The following is a 13,876-nucleotide window of genomic DNA, read 5'->3' on the forward strand; positions in this document are numbered from 1 at the left end:
CTTTCCTTCTAGGAAAGGGAACGGTTATTGCGATCTAAAAAACAGAAGAGGAAAAGTCTGAAGCCTCCAAAGGTGAGCAGACCTTTGGTTTTCCATGCATTTCTGTTGTTGCGAACAGTGCTTGTTTCAAAAAGTGCTTGCAATTAAAACTCTACTTAAATTAATGGCAAAATTTCATATAATTCTCCTGTTTTCTCTGGTGAGCGCTTACTAACTTTTTCTTAGGATAATTGAGGAGCAGCAAGTTTTGTACTGCACACAAGTAGTGGGTTTCTGGGTTTTGTTTTAAACAATGTAAATACACTTTTAGCCACTGTGGCCTAAATATTCAAGTGTCTTGAGGCCTAAATGACATAATGACTTGAAACAACTAACATTTCAAAGGACAAATACTCAGTCCTTTTTAAAGAAAATACACCCTTTAAACTACTCATACCAAGTTACTTAATTGTAATTGAAAGCTGTAACTCATGCTAGCCATGTTATCAAAATATTTCTGTATGTGATACATAAATAGTAAGATTCTATATTTCTCTAGTAACTGTTTTGCTCTAGAATGCAAAGTACAAGAAAAAAATCTAGATTGTAGAAACAAAAAATTTTTCCTTCAGCGTGTATCTTTTGTGTTTATTGTAACATGTGCTTAAAGTAGTTAATTTTGCTGAACAGTGTTTTCTGTGAAGTTGAGCATTAGTAGTCTGGAGTGTGTGAGGGGAGGAGAATGGGGTAAGAGCGGAAAAAATGGAAGTGGAGAGGGGAGAGGGGAGAGATGATTGTCATCTATATGTAGCTTAAGATGCATTCTGTCATAAATGGGTGCTTGTTGTCAGTGTGTTCTGCATAGTATATTCCCAGTGACCTCCAGGTGGTGCTTTTTTTATTGCTCTGCATTCTGTAATACATGTATTCTGAAAGATTTAACCTTTGGGGTTCTCTGTTTCAGCAGTAACTTCTTCAAATTATGCTTCTGATATTGATGTGTCTTTTACATATGAAAAAGAAAAATTCAGAATAACAATAAATTTTGCATTTTTCTGTTATGTAATGGAAGGCTGATAGATGCCAAATATATTTACAGTAATCCTGAACCATTCTTTCTTGGTGTAGTATACTTGGAAGTTTGTGTGTTGAGACTGAGTTTAAAAACAGGACATAAAATTAAATATATATGTATATTTGATGCTATCTCCTCAAAGGAAAAGCAGGACTATAAAACAAAAACAAGTGATAAAGAGGGAGAAAGTTGTGAGAGAAAGGTGAATGGGATTATGTGTACTATCTATACTCTATATACTATACTAGTTGTTATATAACTATACATATATAGTTTCTAAATGTGCTAATTCCTTAAGGAAGGAAAGAAGTCATCAATAATATATTTATTAGTGTCCTATGACCTGCCATCTTCTAAAGCTGTAGGCTGTTCACATGTATATGCAGTGTTGACTTGGAGTTTAAACACTGTTGTTAGCTTCTAAAAATCCAGTGCTGGCATACAGGCTGGTTTCCTTCCAGGTCACCTGTGTGTCCTGTGAGGATCAAAGTCCTCAAAAGCTGTGTTTCCCACAGTTTTCCAACATTTTTTTAACTTAAACAATCTATATAGAATGTGCTGCTTACCCAGATGAGCTGTTTGGATTGTACCATCTTCATCCTCTCTATTGTTACAGCCTATCTCAGGAATTCAGATGAAAACAGCAGAATTCATCTAACTATGCATTTGCAATGCTTGGGTAGATGTCATTAACGGAGGTGAGATATAGACATCTCACTGTGGACAGAATGGTAACATTATGTGATGATTGTTCTCTGGAAGTAGATATCTAAACAGGCTATATGAGTTTTGTCCTAAAATTGCCTATTTCTCTCCATAGACTATAAAGGCAGTCTAAGATGAGTTACTCTATATATAGACATGTACATTGCAGATATTTCTGTCTATGATCTGTGCAGGATTTTTATATTATACAGATGATAAACTATATATAATAGTAGATGAAATTATGGGTGTATCTGTCCTATCCAACCACTTGGAGAAGTTACTGATGTAAATCTTTGACTTTGCTTTTCTAAATTTCATTAAATGTAAAATTAGCACTAGCACAATGAATCGTCAAGTTGGGCTGTTGGAGTTTGATCTGTTTCCAGCTGTGCCCCACTTCCCTTGACAAAGTTGAAAAGGAAATAACTGGTGAGAATTAGGTCTCATGAATGTGGTCAGATAAGCTCCGACTAAAAGGTATAGAAAGGTTCCTTTTCTGTTCTAATAAACAGGAACTTGGTGCATGGGGTGAAGACTTACATTCATGACTGTTGCAGCTTCTCCTAAATGGGTACTTTTACACTCCAGATTCCTTAATATTCAAGGTACTCTGACTGGACTGTGTCTGTGTTTCTTTTCTAATATGTGTGTTTTCCTGACAGTGATTCCTGTTAGCTGGAACAGAATCCATGGCATGCATTTCTCCATCTTTTAAGACAGCTTGTGTGAATGGTCTGTCAGGCTAGTCCAGCAGCCTTTACAGCCCCATTGAGCCCAAATAACATCAGCTCAGAAGCTTTTGAAAATACCAAGGATTTTTTTTTTTTTTTTTCTTCTTGCAATTAGATGTCTGTTATTTCTGGCTCTGTAGGCGCACTAGGTTACTGTTGCTAGTGTAGCTTTGATGGAGCACTCTTTTAATTACCAAGGGGCACAGGAGTCTATAGAACAGTGCTGGCAACTGGCTCAGGTTCCCCAAGGGAAGGAGCAGTGTAGTGGGATGGGCCTTTATAACCTCTGTGGTTGTGAGATGTTTAGATGAGTAACATAGTGCCTCTGTATAGTCAGGTGCTGTAGGATCATTTACTCTGAAGTGAAGCAATCTAAGCTAATAGAGATTTTTTTTTTTTTTTAAATACGATAACATGCCACTGAACTTATTAGGAAAAAGATGTACCAAAAGTGAACCTTTCTTCTCTGTTTAAAGCATGCTTTTTTCCATTTTTTTTTTTTTTTATTTCTTTGATTTTGTTTTTTTTTTTTTTTCCATTTTTGGTTTTTTCCAATCTTGGTAGTGAAATAACCAAGAAACTCTGGAAACAATCTTTTTGGGGTTTTCTTTATTTTTGATGTGTAGAATGGAGTTACAGTGATTCCATGGCTGTTGGAGTCATTCATTTGAAAATAAGGCATAATTGCCCATTTTATTTGGCAACTGCAGGACTCTACAGATTTGTTTCTTTATTTAAACTTTAATAAATAAGCTGTATTTGTGATAGTGGAAAGCCTGCTCACTGGTGTGATGGAGTTCATATTTCTTGTTTTATATTTTTCTTTTTTTATCTGCCTCTGTGCTTTGGTGTGCCTGTATTTTTCTGGCTGCCAAGAAATGACATATAAGCATGAAGGTAAGAAGTTACTGATTAGCTCATCCAATTGCATTACAAGGAAATTAATCTTGGACCATTTTCGTCATGTTAGATTAATTACTTAAAAACATGATATTTAAATGTAAAGTGAAACTACTTTAGCAACAGAGAAATCTGATTATTTATGTGTAAGTATATCTAATCCAAACCATTAAAAATGAGGGTATATTGAAATTTGCATAGAATAGGGTCTGTGTGTCACTATTGATTTATAACATTCTAAACTTTGATGTTTACTGAGCACCATAATTCAGCAGAAGCACTAATACTTGAGTTATAAAGACCTAATGCATAATTTTATTTTAAAATTATGTGAAAACATTGATATAAATCCACATGAAAAATACTTGCTATTAAATGCATGACAGTAGTCAGTGGAAATTAGAATTTAAATCAGAAATTTTCAGCAATTTATATGACTATTTTCTCAGTTATGAGGTTATGATTTAGAAGTAACAAATGTACAAATCAATATATAAGAATCTTTAAATTGTTAATTGACAATGTTCTCAGTTTTAAGAAAAGTCTGAATGAAACTTGAACAAAAATAGTGTATAGTTTCAAAAATCCAGTGAGTATTGTACATGTTTGCATATACTTTTAAAAAACCACTGTGATTCAGCTTTTGAGCTACATGTGGAATCTCCCTGGGACTTGGTGTATTTATTATGTCTTATTATTTATTACAGTGTTTATCAACAAACTTTGTATGAATCAGATGTCTTTTTTTTTTTTCTCCTTTTTTTTCTCTCTACAGCTGTTCCCTTATCAGTTAATTTGTTCTGGGTTTGCTGTGAATCACTTCTTGTAGCTAATTGCTTTAGATACTATATGATCAACAGTAAAACCAGCTATTTTGTAGTTATGTCATGAAGCAATTCATACATGTGCAATTACACTGCATATACAATGGTTAAATACCTTATTTCTATTTCTATGGAAAGTATCTGCTCCACAAAATGATGAATGTACAGCTTCTCTAAAGAGGGAGGAGTCATTAACAATAAATAAGTCGTTCACTCATAACTCCAAATATTATAGGCAATCTGTATAACATTTAACAGCTTTTTACTTTTAACTTTCCATGAAGCGTTAGGCTTTTTTTAGTGTGATGAGAAATACTAATTCTCTTGCATAGTTTCCTCCCATCTAATAATCAAGAGATTTGTTTATTAATATATGCAAATTAGTTTTCCCTATACTTGCTACTAGTGAAATGTTTTAAATGCAGCTAGTATCTTTTGTCAAAATAATGGCATTGCTCTAAGTATCTTCTCAAACCTATATACATTTATGTAAAATCAAACTCACTGTTGTTTTGCTATTGTTTTTTCACTCTTGAAACAGTGTGTGCGAGTGTGTGCATGCAGGATTAAAGGATTAAGCTGAGTTATTTACAAAAGTGGCTGTAGTTTGAGGCAAAAAGCCCTTAGGTATGATAAGTCTTATTGTCAGTTTTAACTAAGCTGCTGCTGACCTTCATGGACAATTATATGATAACACTCTGGAGTTTTGCTCTCCATCTTTTAGAAGTCCCTTCTACCAGCCTGTTCAAAGTCAAGGCTTTACTCATTCACTTTGTCAGCCCTCAAGCCTATACTTTATTACAGCTTTTGGTTGAGCTTTGCTTAAGTGTATTTGTCATTTTTGAGGCCAAGTACCCTTGAAGCTTGAGGCATGGGCAGGGTCAGATGTTCTGCAGTCCTTGGAGTTGCTTGTCCTTGGCTAGATTTCTCCAAAGCATAGACTAAATGTTCTGAGCCCCATCCACAGACAAGCTAGGCAGAAGAGCAGGATATAAAACTATTGACATAAGAGTCTGCATGCAGCTTTGTTTTGGGTTTACTCTCAGCATCTTTGAGTAGAAAGTATCCACACTGCAAAAAGAGGATGTGGTTTTCATTAATGTCTTGGGTTTTGTTTACTTGCCATCACCTTCTTTACCTCCATAAATCTACCTTCTTCTTTATGAAACTGTATCTGCTCATCAGTTTGGAGTCAGAGTTCTTCCTGCTGAGTTGACCTCACAACTCAAATTGTAAATTTGTTTGTCTTCCTCACAACCTGAAGGTAGCACCATTTCTTTAGCCCTAATTTCAACTTCCAATATTTACTTGTAGTATCATTGTTAGGTGATTGTAGGCTGAAAACAGTATTTACCATGGGACAAATGCTGGATGGGCAATCTCCCAAGGACTAATTACACCTCAGTTTTTGTGGTAAACCTTTGTACGTATGAGAGAAGTCTGAAATGTTTGTAATTCAAGTGTGAGAGAACACATTAGCTTTCTGGATAAGTCTTTATATTTCTAGAACAGAGCTTAGACCTTTTCCCTGTGTCCTTTGTTTTGTTAAGTAACACAGAACCGTGAACAAGCTGGTGTAGCATGTGAATGCTGGAGGAAAGAATTTATCCCAGGGGAGTGTTTGTCTTAAGCAGCTTAGACATAGCTCTGCCTAGTGAAAGGATCACAGTGCTTCCTAAACTGAGTAATGTGTCTTTAGAGGGTTTTAGTACTATACCTGCACTCATTTTCTTTACTTGTAGATACACTAAATAGTAACTGTAGTGGTCTAGTAGCTTGCAAAAGGAAGTTTGTTTCTAAAGGTTGTTCAAAAACTCTTTGCCTTCTGTGCTGCATCATATTTGTCTGTATGGAAATGTATAACAACCACAGTCTATTTGGAAAATATGTGGCTAAGATGTGGCTTTTTTTTTTTTTTTTTTGGGGTGCATATCATCCTTTCAGAAGGATTTTTTAGTAGAACCAGTTAGTTTAAACATGCAGTCTGAATTAATTTTTAAAATTGTATTTGAAGTGCTTATCTGAAGTGAAGCAATTAGGTGGTTCAGAAGAGGATCTTGAAGCTATCTTCAGTAGTTTGAGTGGGATTAGCTATACTGTGAAACTATGATAGAGTTGTTTAGCTAATGAGTGATGAGTGTGTCCTGGTGGACCATGGTAACGAGGGCTGCAGGCTGTAAATGGGGTGCATGGTGTCATGCATGCAGGCATCAAGTCACAGCTACGAACTTGATTTTATGGTACCACTTAATTCAAGATAAAGTATTTTGACTGTTGATGAGAGCTGTGCTGAGCCAAAAAAATACGTTAAGTAAGCATTATGAGGCTTTGTGAGAAAGTGAAGACAGTACTTTGTAGACATTCTGGAAGAATGTATGAAGTTAGATAAGTCTAGAAGACTGCAGTGAAAGGTAAATATTTGGAATTCATCATGTGATACGGCATTATAGATAAAATAAAACCTTTCAATATTTTGAATGAAACTGATAGCTCACAATTCCACTCAGCCAGTTTGGCTTTGATGAGATGGAAGATGTCTGTGTTCCTGAGTTAATAACAACTGATAACTTTTTTCATCCTTTAGGCCTTTTTAATGAACAAGGCTATTATCTTCTCACATACAACGTGTGGTTTATAGGGTTTTTTTTAAAACAACAAACTGTGACATCAGGATCTGTGATTCAGCACCGAGCAGTGCCAAAAAATATAGAGGCGGATAGACAGATTTTCCTTCATCTTCTTAGAGCAACCCCTATCTACTAGCTTCCCTGTCTAGGATGCTTTATAACCTGACTTCATTTTTCCAGCAACACCCTTTTTTTTTTTTTTCTTTTCTTAATTTTCTTGCTCCTCTGAACTTGTGTTGGTTTATTTAAACACTTGTATGGTGTAAAATGTTAGGCTTTAAAGGATAACTGTAAAACAGTTAACTTATTGTTATTTTGGAAGGAAAAATACTTGAAAAAGTGTTTTTCTACTTAAATGTTTAAGCAGTTTTTTCTTTTTTTTAAACAGCAGAATTTTCTATAGGAATCTGCTGCTTTCAGAGCATATGTTAGGAAACTGGTGGGAAGAGGACTTAAAACAGTGAAAGAATTATTGCAGTTGTGATGTTTTATATAAAATATCACTTTTTCACAATGAATAATGTACTATTCATTTCCATTGGCTATTCATTTTCTCTAGTTTTCTGTAAGCATGCATTTAATTGATTACATTGTATAAATTTTTTAAAATCTGCATTTTGAAATGCTGGTTTTCCCTGAGGAGAGTTTTTTTGGTTAGTCATAGTATTGGAGCAAACTTTTGAAAAAATTGAGAATGATGGAGTTGGAAAAACAAATGGAAAGTGGCAATTTATACTTTTAAGAAGGATTTTGCAAAACAGATATTATAAATTAATCTTTTTTTTTCTTTTTTTTATTTTTTTTTAAATTAGTATGAATGACAAAATGTGTTCCACATTTTTCTTTGGAATATTTCTTCCCTTTTGGTTCTTCATCTTATACATTGTATTGGGTTACTTTCTTCTTAATAGGTATTGCGTTCCTCTACTGTGAATCTTGTAAGATCTGTATGATTTAGACAATTAGCTTTTATACTTTTGCTAAAGCATTACTCTATTGGCAGTTACGCAGTGCTATGTGCAGTTCAGTTCTTGGAGGTTCTTATACAAAGGATGTTGAAAAGGTAGCTAATTTAATCAGAGAACAAAGGTTTACAAAGGAAACTTTTTTCTTGCTAAATAGTAAAATAATGGTCAGAGAAGACCTTGGCTACTGCTTACTGGCTTATTGGGGTTTTCCAACTGTTTTGCTAGTAACTAAGAAAAACTAACTTTTCAGAGGCATGTTGTGGAGACATTTTTTGGATTTGATGAAGAATCTCTTGATTCAGAAACATCATCTGTAACTTCATATAACACAGATAAAACAGACAGGACACCAGCAACACCAGAGGAAGATTTGGAAGATGTAAGTATAGATGATTTGTTCTTCAGTTCTATAAAAATTTAAATGGAGTATAAAGGTAAAAATTTTTTTCAACTATCCTGCCACAGGAACTGTGAAAGATTTGGCAGAGAATTGCTTTGTTTTCTTTCAAGTGCAGTAACACATCCACAGTCATTGCAATAGAATTATTAAGATAATATTCTGCCTGACAGATTTGGCAGATATTGGGCTGAGAAATGAAACTGTTTTTCTCAAGCCCCTTCTTATTAGTCAAAAGAAAATGAATAGGCATGTTGCTTTGCCAAAAGTCAAATTACTAGACAATACTTTGCTTTTCAACCCTATAATTTATTTGACTGTTTTGATACAACCAGGATTTTCTTCCTGTGCTTACAATACTGAGAGAGGCTTTTGCTATTCACTAAGGCTTAGATGATCATAGGTAGTAAATGCCCACTGACATGTTTTGTCTCAGCTCTGTGATAGACAGTACAGCTGGCCTACTTTAAAAGATTGTAGGACTGGACAAAGCATGAATCAGATGCTCTTTTTCATCTTTCGTTCCTGTTCACTAACTTGTGCCTAATACTCCTCAGTCACAGGAAGCTTCATATTTTTATAGGTTTAATATCTAAAAATATTGTAATCTCTTTTTCTTAGAGTTCAAGTTTCTGGAACAAAAATTAATTAAAGGGAAGGACATTTCTTGCCCTCAGCATTATAGGAAAGACCTTGAAAGTGTTGATGTCAGTTGCTCAAAATTCAAAGAAAATTCAGATATTAAAAATACTTCATGTTAAAAAGAATTTAAAAAAAAAACATCTTATGGCTTCTGAAATATAACTTCTGTGTTAGTGTGCTTGTGCTGGTAAAATGCTTTACTGTGGCATAGTAGAGACAAAGGGTAAGGGAGTGATGGACTGCATGACAAATAGAACAGACCCCTTCTGAAGCCCCTGTGACAGTGGAGTTGCTGAAGACAGTGGTACAGAGAACTGTTCCCTCTCATCTTCCTCCAGTCAGTTTCTTCCCATTTCTATACATTACTGACTTACACAGTAACTTACACTGTCCTGAGATTGTGCAGTCGAAACACTTACTGATCTCTGCATTTCTTCATCATCCTCAAATCATCCTTCCATTTCCACCTGCTTTGGTTTTTTAAACCTTTATTAAACGTTGAGACTCAATACAAGTTGTGTTGCTTGTTGCATTTGTGAGTCTGTCTATATATACAAACCCATCATCATTTATCTTTACATGCGCAAAACCACTTCTTTTTCCCTCTTCATTAAGAGCACACCTAAAGAAGAAGCTGAACTAAGGTTCTGCCAGCTAACAAGAGAGTATCAAGCTTTGCAAAGGGCATATGCATTGCTTCAAGAACAAGTTGGTGGAACCCTGGATGCAGAGAGAGAAGCAAGGGTAATTTTTTAACTGACATTTCTTTTAACTCTGAAATCATTGAAAAAGGTGAAAAACTTGGAATAGCAGGAAATATCTTTGCAGGTCAGTGAAATGCAAAGCACAATGTTTTTGAGGATAAGAGGATATTATCAGTAAAGTGACAATTTAGATTCATCTGGTGCAATCTGAACAAAGCTATTATTATACTTCATTTTAGCATGCATAATAATTAAAGATTTCAGTAGTAAAACAGTGTTAATGAGAATGATATCCCAATTGAACCTGCAATTTGGATAGCATCATGGTGGATTTAAAATGGATCGGAGAGTAGGTTGTTATAAGTATTTAGGTACTTAAAAATCTGACCCAAATCTGACAAAGGAAGTTTTTCTTCAAGTGTTTTGTCGAATATATGAAATTATAATTTGTTTCTAAAAATCTCAGTTTGAGAATATTCTTCCACTAAGGTGTACATAGCTAATTGTTCCTATTAGGTCAGCATGTGCGATTGTTTACTCTCTCTGAAATAATGTTTTTTTATCCTCACAGCAATCTCTGTACTATAGGTATTTGAGGTTTGAGAGAGTATCTATTCTGTCTTCCTTTACCCTTCTGCCACCACTGTGTTTGACCATTTAGTGCAGAGATGGGGTCAGCAGAAGTCATGTTAACATCTTTCATTCTTTTTTTTTCCAAACTGGGGAGAAGAGAGATCACTTCATAATGAATTGGTGAGCTCTGACTCAGTCCCCAGATCTATTCACTGAACAGCAGTGACATCAAAAAAGAGCTGAGTTAGCCTGAGGCAAAATTTCTTCTACTTTATCCCAGCTCTTTGCAGACAGGGGCATGTCTAGGAATGTAGTATATTTACAAGTCACCCTCTACTTGAATGACTATTGTGATCAATGACCAAAGAACATGTAACATTCAAATGAGAAAGCAGTAACCATAGGGCTGGAAACTTCATCATCTTCACCTCATGTCCTTCATTCTGCATGAAGTACAGCTTGAACCTGTAGATTGATGACTACTGAGAGATGGCTGATGTCATTGCAAGACCACTCTCAATTATGTTTGAAGGGTCATGGCAATTATGGGAGGTTCCTGTTGACTGTAAGAAAGCAACTGTCACTCTTGTCTTCAAGAAGGGTGAGGAGGATCTGGGGAACTGAAGTCTGGTCATTCTCACCTTGGTCCCTAGGAAAGAGATGGAGCGAATAATCATGGAAACCGTTTCCAAATGTCTGAAAGACAAGAAGGTGACTGGGACTGATCAGCATGGATTTATGAAAGGGAAATCATGCTTAATCAGCTTGAGAGCCTTCTATGATGAGATGACTAGCTTGGCAGATGAATTGAGAACAGTGGATGTTGTTGTATCTTGACTTTAGTAAGTCTTTTGACACTCTTCCCCATAAGATGTTCATAGACAAACTGATGAAGCACAGACTAGATAAGTGGACAGTAAGGTGAACTCAGAATTGTCTGAAATAGCTTAAAGGGTTGTGATCAGTAACAGAAAGTTCAGCTGGAGGTGTGTCAGCAGTGTTGTACTGCAGGCCTTGTTACTGGGTCCAGTACTACTTAACCTCTTCCTTAATGACCTGGATGACTGAACAGAGTACACCTGCAGCGTGTTTGCAGATAACACAAAGCTGAGAGGGCTGGTTGATGAGATGGTTGTGCTGCTATTCAGAGGGAACATTTGACTGCCTGAAAAAGATGCGTAAATTCAACAAGAGAAGGAAAAGTTCTGAGTGTGGGGAAGAACTCCATGCATCAGTACAGACCTGGGCCTGGCTTGCTGGCAAGCAGTTTTGCACAAAATTATGTGGCGAGTCCTGGTGGACAGCAAGTTGAATGTGAGCCAGCAGTGTGCCCTTGCAGCAAAGGCGGCCAACAGCCTTACCAGTGATCACCAATGGAGGTGAACCTTCCTCTCTACTCAGCGTTGATGAGGCCTCATCTGGAGTGAGGTCTTTGGATCCATCTTTGAGGTTCCCCAGTACAAGAAAAACATGGTCATATGGGACAGAGTCCAGCAAAGGGCCACGAAGATGATTAAGGGCTTGGAGAACCTGATACACAAGAAGAGGCTGAGAGAGCTGGGACTGTTCAGCCTGGATAATAGAAGGCTCAGGGGTATCCTATCAAATTATGTAAAGAACTGATGGAGGGAGTAAAAAGGATGGAATCAGACACTTCTCAGTGAGATCCAGTGAAAGCACAAGAGCACAAATTTAAATACAGAAATACCATTTAAACATAAGAAAAACCCTTCTTCCTCTGAGGGCAGTCAAATATTGGAACAGGTTTCCCAAAGAGACTGTGGAGTCTTCATCCCTGGAGATATTCAGAACCCCACTGGACAAGGTCTTGAACAACTTGCTCTAGGTGCCCCCCTGCTTTGAGCACAGGAGTTGGACAGGTGATCCCTTCCAACCTCAATAAGACTCTGATTCTAAAAAAGTGTTTGAGCATTAAAAAGAAACCCTAACCTACTTCTCCCCCCCCCTCAAAAAAACCCCAACCCTGAACCCCCAAAATGGAGAAATGTGTTAAATATTGTGAATTATTACATACTACTGCCTTGATACAGTGGCCTTCATTGTATTGTGCCACTGCAACGTGTCGCTAATAATGCAGAAAGACAAAGATTTGAATGTGGTTTAAAAATTACTGGTGGGGATGGACTCGATTTATCCCAAAGGTAGAAGCTGCCACTAGCTTAATGTTTCTACTGCTTAGAACAATTAGTAAAATATTCACAAATTATATATTGCTAGATTGCAGATGGTTATTAGGCATACATGTGCACTATTTCATCCATGTCATTTTCTCTGGCAAGCATTTTAAAATCCACTTACTGAATATTCTGAAGTATAGAAACAGTATGCTTGTGGGAGCAGAATTTCTGTGTGTTAATAAGCAAAGTTTTCCAGATAAAATTTACAGAAGAATGTAGACTGTTTGACATTATCTGGCGTTATTTACAACTAATAATGTTAGTCTATTATCCCCAGAGCCAGTATTTAGAAGATTCAGGGTTTACTTTAAAATGTGTCATATTTTGTTGGTTTTTGGTTTTTTTTTTTTCAAGGTTCTTTGAAGTGGCTCTCAACCAACCTTAACTTTTTCTTTTCCCTGTGAAAAAAAAACTTTTCCAGTTCTTAAAATAGTAGAATTACTGCTTTATGGCTTTATTTGTTATAGTCCTCAGCATCTTATAAAATCCTAGTCACATTTGACACTCTCTTTTTAAGTAGGACACTTAACCAAGAAAAGCAATAAGGACTTTAGAGATCACTTCTCAAGATAGAATTGGGGCAGGGGGCATAATTACATCTATTATTAAAGTAAGATTTCAGAGGCACTCATGTCTTTGACAGTTAGGAAAGACCATTATATATTACCTTTGCCTTCATGGGAAGGGAGACTTTGGCATGAATATTGTTGTAATAGGTTTTCTAAATTTTCTTTTGCAGGCATTTGCAAACTGTCCCTTTAGTACACTTTGGAATGGTTGCTCTTTCTTTTTAATGGCATTTTGGTCTCTTTTGTCACATCGATGCAAATCCGTCTTTTGAGTGAGTCAGAAAGTAGCTTTTTGCATGATTGGTTTTGTAGGACCCCATGTTCTGGTGGGATGAACATTTCCTGTTATTTTTAGATGAGGCTAAAGGTAAATACCAAGGACCCAAAGATGCAAAGGTGCAGAAGGAAATCCCTGTGGGAATTTTTGAACTGATTGGGTGAAAGAGTACCTGAAGTAGTGTGGGAAAAGTAATTGCAGTAGCTCAAGGAGCCTCGGTGACTGAAGGTTCTCCAGACATATGCTTTGGTTTATATCTTTTTTGTTTAGTACCTTGTATTATCCAGTCCCTTTTAGGGCATCACTGGACTCAGCGGAAAATACTTACTGTAGTGTAATAATCATGTAGAATAAGGAAAGCAGTGTATGCTGTTTATGGGATGGATAAATTATTTTGGGTCAATATATTTTATTTACCCATAGGCCTTTTTCAGTGCTTATTGCAATTCTCTTTCTCTCTTGCCCTTCTTTCCCCAATTGCCTTGAATTACTAAAGCATATGAATAGCTTCTTAGAGCTTTTTCAGTTCCTAACGTTTTTATTCCCCACTGGGAAAAGCTTTGTCACTGAATATGCGATAAAATCTTTGTAGGCTATGAAGGAAAAATGCTGTTAAACTGATGGCTTTAAATATTTTGTAACATAAACACAAAAGCAGTTATTTTAATGAAAAATATTAAAAGCTGAATGGACAGTCCATAAGT

The 13,876-nt window shown here is 36.0% G+C and overlaps 2 protein-coding genes across 17 annotated transcripts in view; both read left to right on the top strand.

Annotated features, from left to right (window-relative positions):
- JAKMIP1 (janus kinase and microtubule interacting protein 1) overlaps nt 1-13,876 on the top strand; it is a 246,635-nt gene that overhangs the window by 107,124 nt on the left and 125,635 nt on the right. For 14 of the 16 annotated variants that reach the window (XM_074822088.1, XM_074822092.1, XM_074822086.1 and 11 more), the window contains 3 exons: nt 13-72; nt 8,063-8,191; nt 9,467-9,595. In XM_074822088.1, the coding sequence (XP_074678189.1) occupies nt 13-72; nt 8,063-8,191; nt 9,467-9,595 (318 nt within the window). The remainder of the gene's footprint in view (nt 1-12; nt 73-8,062; nt 8,192-9,466; nt 9,596-13,876) is intronic. The other 2 variants (XM_074822099.1, XM_074822100.1) reach the window with 2 other exon arrangements.
- On the top strand, nt 2,399-3,796 carry LOC141922618 (uncharacterized). The gene has a single exon (XM_074822103.1). It carries the CDS (start codon nt 3,285-3,287, stop codon nt 3,474-3,476), a length of 192 nt encoding a protein of 63 aa, XP_074678204.1. The 5' UTR covers nt 2,399-3,284; the 3' UTR covers nt 3,477-3,796.

Source organism: Strix aluco, chromosome 4, assembly GCF_031877795.1.
Source record: "Strix aluco isolate bStrAlu1 chromosome 4, bStrAlu1.hap1, whole genome shotgun sequence".
Lineage (NCBI taxonomy): Eukaryota > Metazoa > Chordata > Aves > Strigiformes > Strigidae > Strix > Strix aluco.